General features: G+C 36.0%; 1 protein-coding gene and 1 non-coding gene across 2 annotated transcripts; one reads left to right on the top strand and one right to left on the bottom strand.

The window, feature by feature from the left end:
* Nucleotides 1-17,207: 17,207 nt before the first annotated feature.
* LOC113306438 lies at nt 17,208-18,925 on the top strand (the record flags this gene model as incomplete). The annotated part of the gene is made up of 4 exons (XM_026555375.1): nt 17,208-17,429; nt 17,524-17,730; nt 17,876-18,091; nt 18,223-18,925. Coding segments are annotated over 4 exons (924 nt in total), but the record flags the coding sequence as incomplete, so codon positions are not given.
* A 3,118-nt stretch (nt 18,926-22,043) lies between these two features.
* On the bottom strand, nt 22,044-22,125 carry TRNAS-GCU. The gene has a single exon. It is a non-coding gene; the product is annotated as a tRNA-Ser (tRNA).

The following is a 22,125-nucleotide window of genomic DNA, read 5'->3' as shown; positions in this document are numbered from 1 at the left end:
CAAACAACTCAAAGTCTTTGATTTTAAAATTCAACCTGCTAATTATTTTCCTGGCATGTTGATCTTACAAACTGCCTTAAAAGCCTTTTTTTTTCTTTTAATGTGCAGGTTGGCATACATATTTCTGGATAGCTTTAGTTCCCCTCTTTGTAATCTTGGTAGTCCCTCGAGATCTTTATACATGTTTTCATGATTTCCTATTCCACCAGTCCTTGCTTTTTGATTATGTGATCCTTTTTGTATTGTCCTATGCGTGATGTTATGTGCTATCTCTAACCAACTAAATTTGGTTTACACTCTTGCATTTTCCTAAATTTCTTGTCTAACAACGTCGTTGTTAAACCGTTGTTAACAGTGTTTTGTGTCTGCAGGTGAAGTACTGCGTAGCTGCTTCTTTCTTGGTAGAGAGATCCTGTAAGAGCAATGGCCATTGGATTGAAGATACATAGCTGTTGTCGCGTTGGATTCCATCAGCTTTGTCTATCCTTCTTCAGATACAGCAGTCTGCGGCATGAGAAGGCTTTTATGTGAGTCGTGTTTGTGTTTCTGTTAGCCTGTGACATGGGAAAACTTAAATATAAGTTAGGAACTTAGAAAGTTTTTTAAGTTTCTATGAACTGAACTTTGAAACTTAGTAAATTTCTGTCTATGTATTCCCTCAGAATTTGATACTTAACAAAAAAAAATTGATACTTAGAAAAATTTGTGTTTTTATATGAATGTGTAGATATGAATTGATTAGGTACAATATGAATTGATTGAACTATTGTTAGATATGGATGATCGGTAGAATTAAATGTGTATGCAGGTGGTTATTTGGAATTCCGGCATATTCCGACCGAGAATGAACTGCCGGTCAACCTTGACCCGGTCAATATTAGTCATTGCTGACTGATTTTGACCGGGTCAAGGTTGACCGGAAGTAATTTTTTTACCGTTACAAAAAAATTCGTAACGGCTTCAACTTGTCACAACGTTCTGTTACTAAATAAATTCGTAACGGCTAGCGCATGTTACGACAACTCCACGTAGTAACGGCTCTAAGCTGTTACAAGGGACGTTACAAAAAAAATCGTAATGGCTAGTGGGCCGTTGCGAAAAAATTGTAGTACCCATTTTTCGTAAGGGTCAGGAACCGTTACAACCCCGATTCGTAACGCTCAAAAACCGTTTCGAATCGGAAAAAAATGGTGTAGCATTTGTCAGGTTCTTAGATCTATCTTATTATCAACTACCGAAGTAATTGTTAAGATTTTTCACCTGAAAAAGCGGGGGTCTAACAACCACACCCAATTTTTCTCTTAGCAATCTGTATGGACAAACTCCAATATACTTTCTAGAGAACCAACTAGACAGTTAGACTCAATCAATAGAAAAGTATATCAAAGAGTTTAAATCTCTATCTATCGATTTAAATCTTACTCAAGCAAACTGCGAGTCTCAATTTAAATACAAGAGAGATAAATTTGGATGGTACCAAAGACCAATATCCGAGTGTCAACCAATTTAAATCAACAACCAAAAGGTCGGATATTCTAATTGATTGAACAACGCACAACCTGTATTATTTCAATTATATAAACAAATATAATGCGGAAAAGACATAACACAGACACAAGAAATTTTGTTAACGAGGAAACCGCAAATGTAGAAAAACCCCGGGACCTAGTACAGATTGAACACACACTGTATTAAGCCGCTACAGACACTAGCCTACTCCAAACTATCTTCAGTCTGGACTGTAGTTAAACCCCAACCAATCTCACACTGATCCAAGGTACAATTATGATCCTACGTCTCTGATTCCAGCAGGATACTACGTACTTGATTCCCTTAGATGATCTCACCCACAACTAGGAGTTGCTACGACCCAAAGTCGAAGACTTTAATAAACAAATCTGTATAACACAGAAAAGTCTACGATAATAGATAAATACGTCTCCCACGAATATACCTACGATTTTTGTTCCATCTTTTGATAAATCAAGGTGAACATGAACTAATTGATAAACCAGACTTATATTCCTTAAGAACGGCTTAATATTATCAATCACCTCACAATAGTCTTAATCGACGCAGCGAAAAAATATATTGTGGAATCACAAACGATGAGACGGAGATGTTTGTGATTACTTTTATCTTGCCTATCAGAGATAGAAATCTCAAGACAATTATTACAATTGTACTTGTACGATAAAAACAGCAAGATATGATCACACAACTACAAGAAAAGTAGTATCGGTATGGCTTCACAATCCCAATAAAGTCTTTAAGTCGTTAACCTGGTTTAAAAGAAGAAACCAAAGTTTAAAGGAGAATCGACTCTAGCTTAGCACAATTAGTATCACACATAATGTATGGGGATTAGTTTTCCCAATTGCTAGAGTTCTCCCTTATATAGTCTTTCAAATCAGGGTTTGCAATCAATGTTAGCTTGGTAACAAAGCATTCAATATTCACCATTAGATGAAAACCTGATTAGATTCAAGCTAATATTTATCAACCGCTAGACGAAAACATAGCTTGTTATACACACACATGAAATGAACGTTCCTGGGCTTGTGTAACCGTACCCAAACTTGTACATTAGTTGGTTCAGCAATAGTTAACCAAATGGTTAGCCATATGATCACTTTCATATCAACCATCTTCTTCTTCACCATAACTAGTTCAAATGACTCAAATGAACTAGTTAGATTTTTTCAATTGCAAGAAAATCTCATGTATTACACAAGACACAATTGAAGAAAAAACGATTTGATTCACATGAATCGTTTCATGAACTCTATGGCCACGGTTTGCAATTGCATTCCTTAGTTTTATAAGTTTACTAAACATCATTTTTAGACATAACCTACTCAAGTTCGCGGACTGGGTTCGTGGACTGAGTTCGCGGACTTAGATCACGCACTTCTCCGGTTCACTTGATCAACAAAGTACGTAAACTTCGGTTCAAGTAATAAGGACTTATACATATATGTGTTTCCACAACAATGCTTATATCCTCCAAATGGTTATATAGTCTAAATTCTCATTTCAATCATTGAAACATTCTCAGAGAACATTATATAGTTGTTATTCACAAACCACTTTTCGTCAAAGCAATTTTCAAAGTGATTGAAACATAACATGACTTTCATCACTAGGTAAAGATGAACTTGGCTAAAACGAAAGCTTTACCAACACATATTTCGAGAAATAGATAGGCGAGGTAAACTCGGCTCGAAATACCAAATGTGTATCATCTAAGTCTATATAGCAAAACGACTTTGTCTCAAGATAGGAGATAAATAGACTTTTGAGTGATAGATAAGTTCAAGTCTCCACATACCTTTTAGTCGACGAAGATCCACCAGTTCCTTGAGTAGTCCTTCGTCTTGTATGATGATCGCCACGGAGTTCTTGAGCTCAACTACACTTTTAATCCTAGTCCGAGACCTTAGCTATAGTAGACTAGAAATCAAGACTTATAGTTTTGATCACTAACATTGAAAAACATGCTTGAGATAGCAACACATGCGAGTTCGACCGAGCAATGCTCTAACAATCTCCCCCTTTGTCAATTTTAGTGATAAAACTATCAATACATATGGAATACAAAAAATATATAAATAAAATTTTGTAGCTCCTATTCCACATGCCTAATCTTCAATATTACTTGAAATCGTCGTCACTTCCAAGTACTCCAATGATCCCAAAGGTTGTAAGTTTAGCATCATCGTTGTTGAAAATCCGTAGCTATAACAACGAGAAAACAAGATTTCTCAATCATTGTTATACAATATCATAAAATCATTACACAGCGTCAAAGTTCAATTGTATCACAACTTTAATAATAATACTACGGTGATATGTTACTCCCCCTTAGTCAATACTCTATCTCATATGGAAACCACTCCCCCTTACATAATGATCCTAAAACCATATGTATTTGTAGTGTGAACTACATATTAATTCTCCCTCTTTTTGTCAATAAAATTGGCAAAGGTACAAGAACGGGATCCTAATGAAATTTCCAAAAGAGATATTTCATGACCAAAAGAAAGCATATATTATCTTATTTATATGCAATCATAAAGCCGAAGCTAAATGCATTCATCAAGGAGTTTAAAGATACAAGATAACCCCTATAATATTCCACAGCCGCACTCCCCACAAAGATTTGGCAATTAAGCACAAGTTCAATTAAGAACTCTCCCCCATAATATGTCAGTCACGAAAGAACAACAAGAGCGACCTTAATTTCAAAAAGAAAAGAAGGATTTCTTTGGACATAACAAATCACATACAAGTATGAATTTGAATTCAAAATACTCAATTAAATTAATCATAAGAGAAACCATGATTAACTTAATCGGAAATGCTCAACACAAGTAAACTTATGGAGACTTAAAAACACTCAATTAGATTAATCACAAGAAAACCCATAATTAATCTAATCTAAATACACAATCAAACTAACCACAAAACTAATCAATTTAATTGGTCATGCTGGGCACAAAGTATCTCACGGAACAACAACTATGCAAAAACAATGACTCAGTCGATAGAGCTCAACATAAGACACCTTATGGAACAACACAATATGTACACAAATTGTGGATCGGAGATCGACCTAATACCGTGGAATAATCAAGGACTCATTCTATTTTCCATCACCATTTGCAGAATGACATCCAATAGACATAATCCTTGAACACAAAAGAGTTTAACCTATCTTCCATCAAAAATTGACATAATAGGCTTAACTTTTGTATTTGTCAAAAGTCAATTCATTCTTTCATCAATACATACATATCAACTCACGAACGACTTTACTTTTGATAAAGTATGGGACAATCAAGTTCACGGACGTAAATACACATATCCCATAACAATATTGCAATATATAAAACCATAAAGATTAATACTGCAAAAATCATCTTTCAAACAAATTTAGAATTTAAGCCAATAAATCTAAAGACATGAACATGGAAACGTTGGACATATCTATGTGTAATCACAATAATGGCTATTCCAAACCTTAATTATTCTTCTAAGCAAAACAAGAAAAATAGAAGATTTACTAGGCACACTAAATCAAAACAGATTAAACTAAGAACACTTCAATGCCAAAGCCGAACATAAACCCAAGTCATATAGACAGTTCGGGACCTTCTTGAGTCTTGAGGTCTTAGAGCCTGCGAACGACAACATCCTCTGCAGCATTGGAGAGGATATCCTTATTGGGAAGTTCTTTAACACGGTTTTTTATGAGAACAAGGTCAGACTTAACCTTTTTAAACTCAGTTCTTGCCATATCAAGACACTTCATTGTACCAACAAGTTGTTGCTTTGCCTCCTCAAAGTTCTTTAAGAAATCAAGAACTACATCTGAAGAAATCTCTTCAACCTCCTCTATATCCGAAAATGAATCAGGGGATTGAGGAAAGGAACCTTCAACTTCAACAAAAGTTCCCTTCTCTATTGAATTCGAAATGTACCGCATTATCAATGAAATCTTTAGGTAAATCCCAAAGAGCAAGAAGAAGAAGCCGTTGATAATATGAAATCTAGATTAAAGAGTTAAACTCAATAGGATAGGTATATAAATAAAATTCGAGATACTTAGGGTTTACAAGATAGGTTTATGAGAGACCCCGAAACCGTACGTCTACCCGTAAGAAGAGGGTTCACGAAGCACTGCACGAAAAAGTCCATGCTTTTATTTTATTTTATTTTTTTAAAAAGAAATAAAAAATAATAAATAAATAAGGATAAAGAAATACTCATGAAAAAGTTTTTGACCAACTATCCATCTAAGAACGATAAGAAATTAGCTAGATAATTAGAGTTACTTTGTCAAGAGCATACCTATTCAATTCTCTCACAACTAGGTTTTTTGTATGTGAGATATCAACCTTGTTATTAATTTACACAAGTATGAGCTTTTAGCTCATTAAGTGAACATTGTTTTTGTCTATCCTTCTTTTGTTGACAAGCGCTCATCCCATAAAAGTAAGACACTGCTTGTTTGGCATATCTGTCAGAAAGCATTATCTGAGGACTAAATCTAGGACCTTTTGCAACTGGCACAAGAGGATCAGAATAGGTAGGGATCCATTTTATAGATTTAGATTTACCAGAAACAGTCTTATAAAAACAGGGAATGCTCTCATTAGCAACACAAGAATTTATGCTAGAATGCACTCAAGCCCTATGATGATTTCTAGGAAGGAGATCATATTTATAAGTTTTATGGTTTTTTTGTGGGAATGCGATTCACAAAGCAGTAGTCGATCGACTATTTGTTCTATTGACGGTGGAGAGAAGCAAATTATGAAGTTTAGAAATTTGTTTCCTTCTTGCAAAACAATGGATAACATAGTGATTCTTTCTCCCACAGAAGGTAAAGGTTCGTGGAGGAGAAGCAATAATTGGCACCTGTTTTAACTTCATAGCCATATGAGAAGATTGTAAGTTATGTGAACTTTTCTTGACACAATCTTCTTCTGGAGAACATTTCGTCATGTACTGTAATTCATGAGAATTAGTTTGTACAGAAGAATTTCTCCTTAAGACAAAGTTTTCCTTTTCCAAGGATCTGCACTGTTTATGGGCTAGATTAAGGGATGCTTCTAGTTTCTATTTTTCGACACGAAGTCTGTTAAGAGTTGATGAATGCGTCTCGATCAAATATTTTTCTCTACTTGAGTCTTCCTTAACAATATCCTCAAGAACACTAATCTTTTCACGCTGTAGAGTAGTTTCTTGGAGAAGTTTTTCAATATTCTTAGAGAAAGACTCAATAATGTTTTAGAGATCATGTTCTCGATCAAGAGACTTTTCAAATTCATCAATAAGCGGATCATGATTCTGAAAATCAATAAAATCAGTAGAGTTTTTTGAGATTCTGGTGAGCTCCTTTTCAGCCTTTGTCAGAGTGTCACATGCCTCATGAGAAGAAGACATGTCAACATCGGATAGAATAATCTTTCTACCTCGGGATTCGGAAGAATCAACTAAGGAGTAACCCTTTGAGGTGTTTCCAAGACACTTGGCGTAATCGAAAGCTTCAGGAGACATCATGGGTATGCGTAAGAGAGACTTTGTCCTCAGACTCAGATTTCCACAAATGCAGACTTATCAGGTCTTAAACGTGTTTGCCTGCTCTGATACCAATTGAAAAACGGGGGTCTAACAACCGCACCCAATATTTCGCTTAGCAATCTGTATTGACAAACTCCAATACACTTTCTGGAGAATCAACTAGACAGTTAGACTCAATCAATAGAAAAGTATATCAAAGAGTTTAAATCTCTATCTCTCGATTTAAATCTTACTCAAGCAAACTGCGAGTCTCAATTTAAATACAAGAGAGATAAACTTGGATGGTACCAAAGATCAATATCCGAGTGGCAACCAATTTAAATCAACAACCAAAAGGTCGGATATTCTAATTGATTGAAAAATGCACAACCTGTATTATTTCAATTATATAAACAAATATAATGCGGAAAAGAAATAACACAGACACCAGAAATTTTGTTAACAAGGAAACCGCAAATGCAGAAAAACCCCGGGACCTAGTACAGATTGAACACACGTTGTATTAAGACGCTACTGACACTAGCCTACTCCAAACTAACTTCGGTCTGGACTGTACTTGAACCCCAACCAATCTCACACTAATCCAAGGTACATTTATGCTCCTACGTCTCTGATCCCAGCAGGATATTACGTACTTGATTCCCTTAGATGATCTCACCCACAACTAAGAGTTGCAACGACCCAAAGTCGAAGACTTTAATAAACAAATCTGTATCACACAGAAAAGTCTACGACAATAGATAAATCCGTCTCCCACGAATATACCTACGAGTTTTGTTCCATCTTTTGATAAATCAAGGTGAACAGGAACTAATTGATAAACCAGACTTATATTCTCGAAGAACAGCCTAGTATTATCAATCACCTCACAATAGTATTAATTGACGCAGCGAAAAAGATATTGCGGAATCTCAAGACAATTATTACAATTGTACTCGTACGATAGAAACAGTAAGATCAGATCACATAACTACAAGAAAAGTAGTATCGGTCTGGCTTCACAATCCCAATGAAGTCTTTAAGTCGTTAACCTGGTTTAGAAGATGAAACCAAAGGTTAAAGGAGAATCGACTCTATCTTAGCACAACTACTATCACACAGAATGTGCGGGGATTAGTTTTCCCAGTTGCTAGAGTTCTCCCTTATATAGTCTTTCAAATCTAGGTTTGCAATCAATGTTAGCTTGGTAACAAAGCATTCAATATTCACCGTTAGATGAAAACCTGATTAGATTCAAGCTAATATTTATCAACCGCTAGATCGAAAACATAGCTTGTTATATACACATATGAAATGAACGTTCATGAGGTTGTGTAACCGTACCCAAACTTGTACATTAGTTGGTTCAACAATAGTTAACTAAATGGTTAGCCATATGATCACTTTCATATGAACCATATTCTTCTTCACCATAACTAGTTCAAATGACTCAAATGAACTAGTTAGAGAGTTGTTCCATTGCAAGGAAATCTCATGTACTACACAAGACACAATTGAAGCAAAAACGATTTGATTCACATGGATCGGTTCATGAACTCTATAGTCACGGTTTGCAATTGCATTCCTTAGTTTATAAAGATAAGTTCACTAAACATCGTTTTTAGAAATAACCTACTCAAGTTCGCGGACTGGATTCACGGACTTAAGTTCCCGGATGGAGTTCACAAACTCCAGCAGAAATTATCGGGTTTGAGAACTTCGCCGATTCGCTGACTGGGTGGACTTAGCTCACGCACTTCTCCGGTTCACTTGATCAACAAAGTTCGCAAACTTCGATTCAAGTAATAAGGACTTATACATATATGTGTTTCCACAACAATTCTTATATCCTCCAAATGGTTATATAGTCTAAACTCTCATTTCAATTATTGAAACATTCTAAGAGGACGTTACATAGTTGTTATTCACAAACCATTTTTCGTCAGAGCAATTTTCAAAGTGATTGAAACATAACATGAGTTTCGTCACTAGGTAAAGATGAACTTGGCTAAAGCGAAAGCTTTATCAACACATATTTCTAGAAATAGATAGGAGAGGTAAACTCGGCTCGAAATACCAAATGTGTATAATCTAAGTCTATATAGCAAAACGACTTTTGTCTCAAGATAGGAGATAAATATACTTTTGAGTGATAGATAAGTTCAAGTCTCCACATACCTTTTAGTCGATGAAGATCCACCAGTTCCTTGAGTAGTCCTTCGTCTTGTATGATGATTGCCATGGAGTTCTTGAGATCAACTACACTTTCTATCCTAGTCTGAGACCTTAGCTATAGTAGACTAGAAATCAAGACTTATAGTTTTGATCACTAACATTGACAAACATGCTTGAGATAGCAACGCATGCGAGTTCGACCGAGAAATGCTCTAACAATGCCGATCTACACAACTAATCAATCTAATCTACCACAAGGATAAACCAATTATAGTTGGATCCTCTTTTACCGAAACAAGTATTGTGCACACCAAAAATTATGAATCCCAAATCAGAAATCTTCAAAGTTTTCTTTGTCTTCAAATCTTCTTAGATCTTCAATAAACACCTGCACACAATCAACTTGAATCTCTTGTAATCAATCACGCACAGAATGGAGTCTGTTAACAATGGATTATCACAAGACGTCTTTAGATCCACAACAGTCTACAGATCCCCGTCGAAACTTCAATCTAGTTTGAGTGAATCTTATATCAGAAGAGAAGATTCTCAAGTATAATCAAACTAGGTGCAATCAAAGTTCAATCACCGTTAGTCAATCAAATCAATCGAAAACAAAAGATAAACCAAAATTATCTAATTTCCCACAAATGGTACTAATAGAGCTTCTCAATCCCAAAGAAGACTTTAAACTGAGCGGTCGTAAGAGATCTCGCCTGATTAGGTTACTCTCCTCTCTGAATAGGCGGCTTCACCAGTAGCAGCACAAACGAGATACTTTTGATGTACGAGGATTAGTTTGTTCCAAATGCAAACTTTCATATTTATAGGCCAAGGAAGTTTGGATACCAAGGAATTTCCAAAACCGAAAATATTCTCAAGATATGCAATGTATTCCAGATTCTGTTTCCATAATTCCTGGAAATGCTTTATCCAAATATTGATCGAAAATCTCTTGGAAAATCTCCAACTAGTAAATGCACATTACTAATTTTCATTTTCCTCAAATAAAATTAAAAAACTTATATAAAATATTCTCAATTTATTTTATTCGATCCGAGATTTTCTTCTTTTAGCTATTAAGGAATAACTTTGAACAATTAAAGATTAGCGTCACTGCACATGTTCAAAGTATGTCGACATCCTCACTTTGTAAGTCCTCTTTCATACTTACAATCTTGAAACCGATTTGCCACATTTCCAAACAAGTTTATAATTGGTTCATCTGACTTTCAAGAACTATGTGATTGATCAAGAACACTCAATCACCAATCATCGGTTTAACGGTTCTACCGAAACAAGTTTCAGTTCTACATCCACGTGAGTATTGTTCATAGTCACACTAGCTTTCTGAAAATTCAGTTAACTAGGTACTAGGATCGGTTCCCCACATATATATGGTATCTAACTTGTACTTGCTGCACATGTCCATAGGATCGGTTCCCCTTTGCCTAAAAACGTGTTGCACATGTCTATAGGATCGGTTCCCCTTTTTGCTAAAAACTTGTTGCACCTCATTCAAAAATCGATTACCTTTTGTAATAGGTTGCACCTCTTACTAGGATCGGTTCCCCTTTACCCATAGTCGGTCATACCAATAACACAAAATCGATCATACCATCTCAGGTGATTACTTAAGATCGGTTTCACTAATAAAATACCAATACAAAAGTCAGGCCTTTGTGAATAGTTTTACCAAGAACATAAACAAGTCATAAGCGATTATACTAATCACACGTATTGGTAGTTCAAGATATATGCAATGAATAACAATACCCATAATGCATGACGATTTCCTTTTCGATTCACAAAACAAGTCCTTTTCGATACCAACAAGGCATCATGCTTGCAAAACATGTTTTCTAAGGCAAATCGACGTGTATTTAACTGGTAAGATTGAAGCTTTACGGCCAGGTCCCTTACTTACGAGTGATGTATCAGGGAGGTTCGACCTACGCGCCACCGTGATGGGGACATAATTTTCGGGTCCGTCACAGTGGAACTCAACAAGATGAGTTTGTAGCTTATCTTGTAGTAGTTTAAGAGAATCTCCGACAGAAAAGGGGAGATGGAATGTGAGGGTAACGTGGTTGGTGGTTAGGATGACATTCCTTACGGGATCCTCTTATTTTAGAGATTTATGTTAAGGATGTAAACGACCACTGTCATCAGATCTGATTTAAAATAATTCAAAACACAAATGGCATAACCAATCCGAATTGTCGATATATCACCCCAAATTTTGTGGAATAATACATGTTCCATTGGAGATGGTTTTGTTTCTCCTCCTAAGCTTATGAGATTTTGGTGTTAATGATGATTCCTCGGTACAACCACGCATGAAACGCTTCAGTTTTCCATTGGAGATGCTCTAATGATCCAAAACTCCCCTCAAAGAAAAATGTGAAGGGCACCTTGTATCTTGCTCGTCTTTTATATGTTTTATTTTATTTTAATATAAAGCTTAGTAATATTTGCATCATTGGTATCAAAACAAGCAAAATCAGAGGAAGTAATAATTTGGAACGTCATCAATAACCAAAATCTATACAAAATAAAACAAACTTCATAATTGATTTAATGAATTGGTTACCTATAAAATTTTGAAATTTTCTATAGCAGCCTTGATTAAATAATAAGATGCATTGGTGCCCCAACAAGGTCCATATATATCAAACTCATGTTATCCCAAGTTTAATGATGCTAAAATGAGACTGTGAACGCTCTTGATTGGACCAAGTACTTTTGTTTTGGACAGATCGCAGGGTTAGAGATTGATTGAAAAAGTCCTCGGATGGTAATCAATGAGTATCAACCAATCAATTAATCAAAAAGATGATAACCAACCTTTATATAATTCAATTTGGTTCACTCAATTAATCAACAGCACTGGTGTAGCTAATTTTAAAACAATACACATCGGGTCCTCTTCATATATGAATTCCCACGCAAAGAGAAGTTTCTTCTCAATACAGGTGAGTGGTCCAACCTCAGCCGAGTTATTAATGTAAAATGTACCTGCGTGGACTTTTTGCCAAAGGTGGCGCATTCAAAACATGATTAGAACCGAAATAGTCTCGAGCAGGCACTCAGGTCAGTCAAATTTCTCATCCACACCTGCATATATTGTATCCCATAAAGTGTAGGGCGAAAAAAAGAACAATTATTATGGAACCTGGCTGCTTTTATAGCCGCTACTCGCGACTGTTTTTAGCATGTTTTGAGTATTGCCCTTGGGGCCGGGTCGATATTGGGTGATAAACATCTTTGTACATAAAAAAATAAAATTTTTTATATATTTGGAGGCTACTGGCTTACTGCCAAGACTATACACAGGCTCCAAACAAATCACAAACTTTAGAGATAAGGATGTAATAATATCTGAAATTGGCAAACGTCGACAACTTTAATTGATTTTGTTTTACATAATGTAAACAAGTACATTTGTTTATACTGCTTATACAGTGATGGTGTAAGTGAATGGTGATGCGGTCATGGCGTCAAAGCACACAAAAAAAGTTTTGATATCCTGAATTCTCACTCATTACCTTGCAAGTTTCGAAAAACTAAGATGCGTTTCTAGTCGTATGCAAGTGAATTTGGTGGGCTAATCGTTCTGAGCAGCAACGTGTTATTCCAATACCATCACACAGTGGATCAGATCAGAGTCTTTACTGAGGATGATCTATAGCTTTCATCATATCCGTACGTTGGGTCGGTTTTCGGAAAGTACACACGTGATATACTTTGGTGCACTTTCCCTCCGAGTGCATCTTTCGTGAAGGAATGGATGGGGGGCTACATCACCATTTTCTTAGTTTTTCGACTTTACTTTTAGAAATTGTAACATGTCAAAAATCCGTTTGGTTGTTAGATTTCAAAATGATTTTTAAAAGTTGAAAAGTTATATTTTTTTGTGAACCAAAATAATTTTGTTTCTGACTTGTGTTTTTGATTTTATTTCTGGAAAAACAAAAATTAGAAATAGATTTGTATCCAAAATCGCTATTAACCCACTTCAAAGATTAGTCAAGCTGTTTAAAAGGTATGGATAATCAGATTGTCATATACTTGGAGGGTCTTAATTAGGAGCGTAGCCAGTTTAAACGGAAGGTGTGTGCGGTTGTACGCCTGCAAACTGACTCTCAAGCCTAAAATGAGTCTTTAAGTGCATTTTTGCCATCTGGCAGTCCTTAGAAAATACTCGGCTTCCCCTTAACAAGATTTGTGGCTCCCCCCCGGTTTTGCCACGTACATCTACAAAATAAATCTAACAGGATAACTTGGTACAGGTACCAGAAAATTGTCTTCATGGTATAATAATTACCTCCATTAATAGCTGCCCACTTTTGCACAAGTGCATCCAATCAGCCTTTATTATCTTTTGTCCTCATTAATAAATCCTAGTTCTTTTGAGGTTGTTATCCTAAATTCAGGATTCTCGTTGCACCACTCATAATGTAATATTCTAATTAATCAGTGTGTTTGGTGTTATTAAGTTATTTCATGCCTAATTATTGTTGTCACCCTTAAATTATTCCAAATCAAAAACTTTAAATTAATACCTTAATTGAATTTGCCTCTCTGGTTGGTCCTTCCAAAGTGAGGTGAACCACCAAAAATGCATTATTTTAAAAATCGGGGATACGAAAATGACTTGCTCCTCCTAATTTATTTATAATTTGTAGATTAGGTATAATAATAAATACGAACTTCTTTATTTGTTTGATTTTTAAACTTTTTGCTTGGATTTGTTATGAATTAATATGAGCCAAGAGAGCTATGGATATGGACATTGTTGTTTTTTTGAGCAAGCCTTAACCGAAGAGAAAGGTCATTTATGCTATGTGGAGTGTGTGTGTTTTTATAGTATTCCAAAAGCAAATGATATCCCATAGGGGAAGAAAAAACAGCCCCAGGTGTCTTGATCAGTTTCACAACAACACCGCTAAATATAGCTTCAAATCTTTCTGCTAAGTTTTCAGCGTTGATTCATGCCACTGTGTTCGTTTAACCAAGGAGTTGGGGTGGGGTGGACTACCCCAAAAACACCATTTCAGGATTGACAATCCCTTTTCGGCCATTCTCTCATATTGTTTGGATATCATATAAAAAATAATTTTTTTGACATAGCCAAAGATTAATTTGAAAATTTCCGATCATCCTCTTATATTGTTTGGATATCACATAAAAAGTAACTTTTTTGATTTAGTTGAATTCGATAGCTAAAAATTAATTTGAAAATTTCCGGCCATCCTCTCATATTGTTTGGATATCACATAAAAGGTAACTTTTTTTGACTTAGTTGAATTCGATAGCCAAAAATTAATTTGAAAATTGAATGTCTTCTTCTTTTTTTTTATAAGAAGAAATAGGCAAGCGCAAGGGGAGTACAAATTTGAGCTAGTGGTATAAAGAGTACCACTGGTCCATGATTAAAGCTCATACAAGCCAAAGCTAAGTTCAGATAATTTAAGTTCTGGGGATAATTTTAAGGCCTACTAAAACAAAAGAAATGATGTTGGCATTGTCTTTTTCATCGTCATTTTTTCTTCCACTTCTCTCATGGTAACTGAGGTTGAATCTTCTTAGCACAGTGTGTTGGTAAAGCATGGTAAGATGAACAAGAATTTTCATTTCAGCCTGGATTTCAACATTAGTGTACTGCATCTCTGTACAGTTGAAAGATAGATCAAATCCTCACATTGCTCCCCATTCTTTATTGTGTCATGGATGTCCTCTATTCCCAGTATAGTAGATAAGTGACTCATCCTCTTGGAGATGAAGGACGAGGTATTTGAGGATTAATATTTTCCTCTCTCTTATGGAAAACATTGTTAAGAATGTGATTCGGCAAGTGGTGCATTCTGTTATAAGAGCAGAGATGTTGTTTAATGCTCATAGAGGTATGTCAGGCATTTAGCTGAGTGTGATTGACGATAAAATCACACTTAGATTTCCAGATATACCAACATGCAGTATAATGAATATCATAATTATATTCGGAACCATTATTGCTTGAATCAAACCAAGAGCCATACCAATCCATGAAGGTGTTAGAATCAAATTCATCATAATTTGGCGCAAATAGTTGATTCCAGACAGAGGTAGTCGTTGAACAACTTAAGAAAAGGTGAGTCATGGTTTCCCTCCACTACTGCTTAGCTTGCAGCTGGGGTCAATGTAATGCAGGATGCTAATAGACTAACCGTCTTTGTATTTGTAGTGAGAATGCCATAGGCACAGTTCCAAAAAAATTTGAATGACAGAAGCAATGTTCATTTTCCAAATGACATCCCAATCCACCAGTTGTGTATCAACATTATAAATATTGTCAATTTTTGATTTGTAAACAAATTTAGCAATCAATTTGGCAGAAATTGTCATTTTCCAGTAAATTAAATTTTAAAATAACCTACAAAAGCAAATTTCATTTTATTTTTGTGTCATCTTCGTAAACAATTACTTCTGATTGCCAAACAAGCTCTCAGACTCGATTCATTTGAGAAGCTCCTATTTAAACGAATAGAATTTTCACTTCTGATTGCCAAACAAGCTCTCGGTCCCAATTCATTTCAAAAGCTCCTGTTTGAAAGATCGGCATTCGTGGTCGATATGATTTAGGGCTTCCATCGGCACACCTTTTATCCCTTACAGTGTAATCTATCAGAAGAGATCAAGTACTCGTGGGGACGTTCCTAGAAGTCAACCATGTGGTTGTTTGGCAATAGTTCACACAACTAGAAAAGACAGGTATATCGATATCATCCGCGTGGTCGAGTTCCATGGTAGGTAAAAATGTTGGCTCTGTGGAATTATACACATTAAAGAATGCTCGACATAATTGTTAAGTAACCTAGACTGTCATTCTATCCCGCCAATTGTTAGGTACAAATCTGATGTCACCTTTCATTATCATAAACTTAATCAAGATTAAATTATTGTAGCGTCATAAGATGCATTATCTTGGTGTTTAATACGGGAATGCTATTCCACGCGCCAGTCTATGCCCTATACTCGCCCAGCTGATATCGTGGCACTGGTGTGTACAAAACGACAGAGAAACTAAGATGAAAGAAAGTCAAAATTAAGACTTTCAAAGTCAAGATTTTTCGTATTTACATTGTTGACTATAGAGAAGTGAGGAGAGGATCACAGTCAGGACCGCAAGATTTGTGAAACTGCTGCCAGTTTGAAGCTTTCTCTCAAACGAACAAGAATTAACAACAAGAAGAAGAAGGGTAGCTACCCATTAAAGATTAGATTGATGGCATTTTTATCACATTCAAAGCAAAAAGTCTGTTTTTTTAAAATCACATTGAAGATTCAATAAACAGAGAGACATCAAAGAGTTGATCAGACCGGAAGAGGAAAAAAAAAAAGTACATTAGAAAATAAAAACCAATAATTAATGGTATCCAAGACAAGAAGAAATTATAGGAACTAATTCCGGAAGATTTAGTGAGTTTATAAGATAGGATGGTGAATTGGTGATGCATTCCTACCAGGAAGCTTCATGAGCTTCCTACACGACCACACCACCCCGGTCCTTCTAATCAGTTGTCATCTCTGCTAGTGTTTCATTGCACTGGAGATTCCTCTGGTTTAGTCCGGAGATACAAATATTTATATAATCATCAGATGAAAGCAGAGTTCTCTAAGGGGAGCAGGATATAGCATTTCAACAGTAAAAAACAAAAAGAAAAAACTCCCACGTGAAATCTGGTTATTTTGCTCAAGTTAGGCATTCTGCCATTTTGGTCTGGACAGTGAACACGTAAGAGCCCAATAGCATTTCTAAACCGTTGAATTTTCCAATAATAATTTTTCTTACGAATTTAATTTAAGAAATGAAAAGGCAAGGACTAGGTCGGTTCCTTGCAAATAACGCATCTTCCTTCTAGGTTCGGTTCCCACTTAGGTTTGGAGCTTTTTATTATCAGGTTCGGGTTTAAAGACTTTGACGAGGAGATAAGAACGACCCTACCCTTCTATCACACCACTACAATAACTTTCATCACTGCCCCCAAACCCTTTCATTCTCTCAAAAAAAGAAAAACTCTTTCTCAAAAACTCTCTCTGCAACTACTTTTCTAACTAAAGCCTTCAATCAATCTTTCAAACTGGCGATCGATAATCAAGAAACTGGTATCAAGGAAATCAAACCCAAGAACAGAAGAATCATGGTAAGAGAAAAAAAAATCTGAATACATTTTGATTTCTCAATAATGATTACTTTTTTGTTAATACTGTTCTTTGTTGTTTGATTGATGATAACAGGGAGCTGGGGGACCTGATGAGGAAGATGGTGGTGATAACAGATGGCCGCCATGGTTACGTCCTTTGTTGACAACAGATTTCTTTACTCAATGCAAGTTTCATGCTGATTCTCACAAGAGCGAATGCAATATGTATTGTCTTGATTGTATAAATGGTGCTCTCTGTTCTCTTTGTCTTGGGCACCATAAAGATCATCGTGCTATTCAGGTTTGTTTCTTTAATCCTCTTCTTATCAAGTTCTTTTCTGGTTTAAATTGGAATTTTGCCACTTGGGTTTCATCAAATTTCTTGCCTTTTTGATGATTTTGTATTCTATTCTCTCATTTTAGCTTACTTGGTTTGTTTATTGCAGATAAGGAGGTCATCATACCATGATGTGATTAGAGTTAATGAGATTCAGAAGGTATTGGACATTACTGGAGTTCAAACCTACATTATCAACAGTGCAAGAGTTGTCTTCTTGAATGAACGTCCTCAGCCTAGGCCTGGAAAAGGTGTCACTAATACTTGTGAAGTCTGTGAACGTAGTCTTCTTGATTCCTTCAGATTCTGTTCTCTTGGTTGCAAGGTAATAATCAAATCCCAAAACCCCCTGTTTCTCAACTGCAATTGCTTAATTTTCTTCATGGGTTTTGTTTGAATTTCAATGTGCTTTGCTTAATTGAATTGGTTGATTGATTGATTGATTTTTGAATTCAGATTGTTGGGACTTCAAAGGATTTCTCAAAGAAGAAGAGGTCAGCTCCAGCTACATCAGATTCAGAAGAATCATACACTAGTAGTTGCACTCACAGTCATCAACATCATCATCATCAGCATCACCATCACCATCATCACCAGCAGGCTGAGAAGATCAAAATCCAAAGCTTTACACCATCAACACCACCGCCAACAATGGTAAACTACAGAACTGCAAAAAGAAGAAAAGGAATTCCTCACAGAGCTCCAATGGGAGGAGGACTTATCGTTGAATACTAAATGTCTACAAGTACTGTAAAGGAAAGTTAGTTTTTATTAATTGTTCACAACTCCTCACAATACCTACTAAATACCACAATGTCCAATAGTGTTAGTGTGTTTTGATGTTTAGCCCCCCCTCTCCTTTTTGCAACACTTGAGCTTTTCACTCCAGAAGCCAGTGTTTGACAATAGGGTGTAAATATTAAATGTAGAAGCAAGAGTTTAATAATGATCAAGTCAGAAGGGGCAGAATGTGAAGTCAGTTCTAATGGAGGTACTTAATAGTAATAACAGTATACATAATAGTTTTGTATCTTTTGAAGGTGTGAAGTAAAATGTAAATATTTCTTCTGGATTTTACTAGAGAGATTATAGGGGGAAAATGTGTACTGATATATAAATAGAAATGAATAATAATAATGTCTATATTTATGGATGGATATGGAAATTTGTAATAAGTATCTAATTTTGTGCGTATAGAAGTGAAATTTCCATCTATTTTGCTTTATTGATTTTGACTAGTTTCGAACAGACTTGTGAGGTACATATTTTTGGAGGGTATCTAACGACATCATCCACTCATGTGGGGCCGGTTACTGGTCTACTTGTGTGTACACGTGGCGAATGCTTATTGTATAAGGGGGAGATAGATAGATTCATTGAACAATCTTTCATAGCCGTCTTTCACGACGACTCCTAGGTTCCGCACGTGACAGTCCATTTATTATCCCGTAACAGGAGGTTAATTCCGAACTGTTGGGAATGAGTACGATTGTTTCGTTTTATGTGGACACTAATGGATGAACTCTGAAACAATCTATCGTGAGCTATAAGCTTAATATTAACCTAATTTTAATATTATTGTGGTCATTTGTTGCTAATTTTGAGGCTTGAGCTCGATTGCTGCATGGGATTCCAAATTTCTTGGAGTTAGCAGTCCAGACTCTAGGGACAAGAATTGTGTTGTTTTATATAAAATAGATCGATAACTCCTGAGGCAGCCGTGAGTTACAGGCGGAGAATGTGGCTCAACCAAATATACTGTGCATAGGCTCCAAGCGAATCAGAAACCCAACACAAACTTTCGAGATAAGGATGTGACAATATCTTAAATTGGTAAATATCTAACAACTTTAATTGAATTTGTTTTTTATGTGTAAACATGTACAATTTCTTTACTCCATAATATATACAGGGATGGTGGGGTGAATGGTGATGCAGTGATGTTGTCAAAGGAGCACAAAAAAATAAAGTGGAGCGGAATGTGAATATCTCACTCATCACCTTACAGAAAAGCCCCATCACTTGAAACTTTAGTGTGCATAATGTTTTTCATTCCCATCCCATCTTCTCTTCTTTGTTAAATATCTCCTTTTTCTTTCTTTCTCGCGTATATAAGTACTTCTTCTCCAATAATCGACTTTCCCCCCCTCATTGAAATTCCGCCCACTTGCTAGCTACAGGAGAAGTATATTGGTTCTATCTTTGATATAGATATATATAGACTATACTACGCGAATAAGTATCAATCAAGTGGGCAATTTGTTTATTTGAGTGCGGGTCCCACACAAGTGTACACATACATAAGCCATGAAGTCACTTGATTATTACTTAACCCTTATCTCCAGAGATAACTCTCTAGACTCCAGTTTCATGCCCACAACACTACAACCTATTCCATGCATTTTTTAAATACCGGAAATCACTCCATCGTCTTTTCTTTTTGTTTTTTTTGATTGATAAAGAATTGATGTTGACGAGTTTCGAACTCAGGACACCGGTACCGTTACCCAATAATGTTACCAATGTACTACATTGGCACCGGCATCACTATAATACATTGGTGAAGTTTCTTCCTAGCTAGGGATAAGTTGAACAGTGATCCTGGACTGCATCCAAACTTTTTTAAATGATAATTTATTTGTTAATAACAAGATTTGAACCTCTACTTCAATAGTGGGATGGGACATGGAAACATGATAGATTCTCATTAATAGAATTTTTGAACGATGAAGTCAATGACGTGAATTCCTAACTCATCGGCGTCGAGTTTGTTATTGATCAACATTTAAAAAAAGAATATCCAAAAAAAATATTTAAAAAATGAATATATTTGCAGACTCTAGTGAGTTCATTGGTCAACAGTCATTGATACTCACAACGTCGTCGTGCTTGGAAGCGGGGCCGGCCCGGGTGGATTAGTTCTGCCCACTCCACAAACCATGTAAGTTTCCAGGATGATCTTTCTAGACATGACCGGGACTTCAACACAATCACCAAGGACTTGTCTCTATTTCGAAAAATGACATGTTATTTGGTGTGAGTTTGTCTTTGTATGATGATGTATTAAGTTGTGGTGGTGGCATTTCTTTGAGTCTAGGTTAGGAGCTTGTACATTACGACACGTGAGTCGACATAATTTAAGATAATACCGGTTTTCTAGGTAAAATTATTGAGACATAAGTAAGTTACCCGAAACAGAAGGACAGGTGGAGGAGATAAAAGAAAGTTTGATGCCAAAGAAACGCTGTCGTTGTCGACATTTCTTTCGTTCTAGAATTTTAGTTCGTGTGACCCTAGTTAGCAATTCGGGATTCGGCAAACGTACGGAACGGCAAACGTACGAGTATTATACGGTTTTGTAAAATCCAGATTCGGTCCAAAATTCGGTCAACGGGACGTGATTCGTCATTAATTCGGAACGGTATACGTACGTGTATAATTCGATTTATAAATGTGAGTTCGGCTCTGAAAATTCGGTATCTATATATAACAAATAATTTGTATTTATAAGGTCATAGACCAATTTTTATGCATATGTGTGAGTTATTTAAGGAAAAAATAAACTCAATATGATGATATTGATAATATATACAACATTAGTTATCCAAAAGGACGTCGTATGGTGGTTTAGATGCTTGGTTAGTGAGTTTGAGATCTCTCTCACCTTCACCTTCAAATCTCTTCAGTCGTTTTTGTTTCATAAAAATTACAACACGTCTAATATTCGGTCGTGTATGTTCGGGAGGCAGTAAAGCCCAAAAAGTGGAGTCTTTGAAAAGTAAAAGCTAAAGAATTTATGACGAATTAAACGGACGTATCATTCGGGATACGTAAAATTCGTGAACGATTCGCGAATAATCCGGGAATGCCACATAATACGCGACTTGGGTTCGGAGTTGCAAACGTACGCGAATAAGACGGTAAAATTCGTGATACGGAAAAATTCGCGAATCATTCGCGAATCATTCGCGAACTTACTAACTAGGCGTGTGACTGTATTCTGTATATCATGTCGACACGTGTTTTGCTGTGAGCATCAATAAGTAGGTTCTCTTTATTCGTTCTCCACCGTTCATCCTGCACTAAAAAGAATTCGTGGAAAGAACTATTTTTCCTTTTTCTTTCTAATTATCTTTTTGTAGTAGTTTCTAGAAAGGTGGATAAAGTATATGTGGATTATTGCAAAGATGCGAGGAATGGAAAAGAAGAAAGAAAAACAAAGCTTTCGTTTTTGTGCGTGGTTCCAATTTCTAAAAAAAAAAATGGAAAAAATGTTGCGACGCCTGAGAGATTCGAACTCTCGCGGGGAGACCCCATGTACTTAGCAGGCACACGCCTTAACCACTCGGCCAAAGCGTC

Source organism: Papaver somniferum, chromosome 8 (genome assembly GCF_003573695.1).
Source record: "Papaver somniferum cultivar HN1 chromosome 8, ASM357369v1, whole genome shotgun sequence".
Lineage (NCBI taxonomy): Eukaryota > Viridiplantae > Streptophyta > Magnoliopsida > Ranunculales > Papaveraceae > Papaver > Papaver somniferum.
This window is presented reverse-complemented; position numbering and strand designations above follow the sequence as displayed.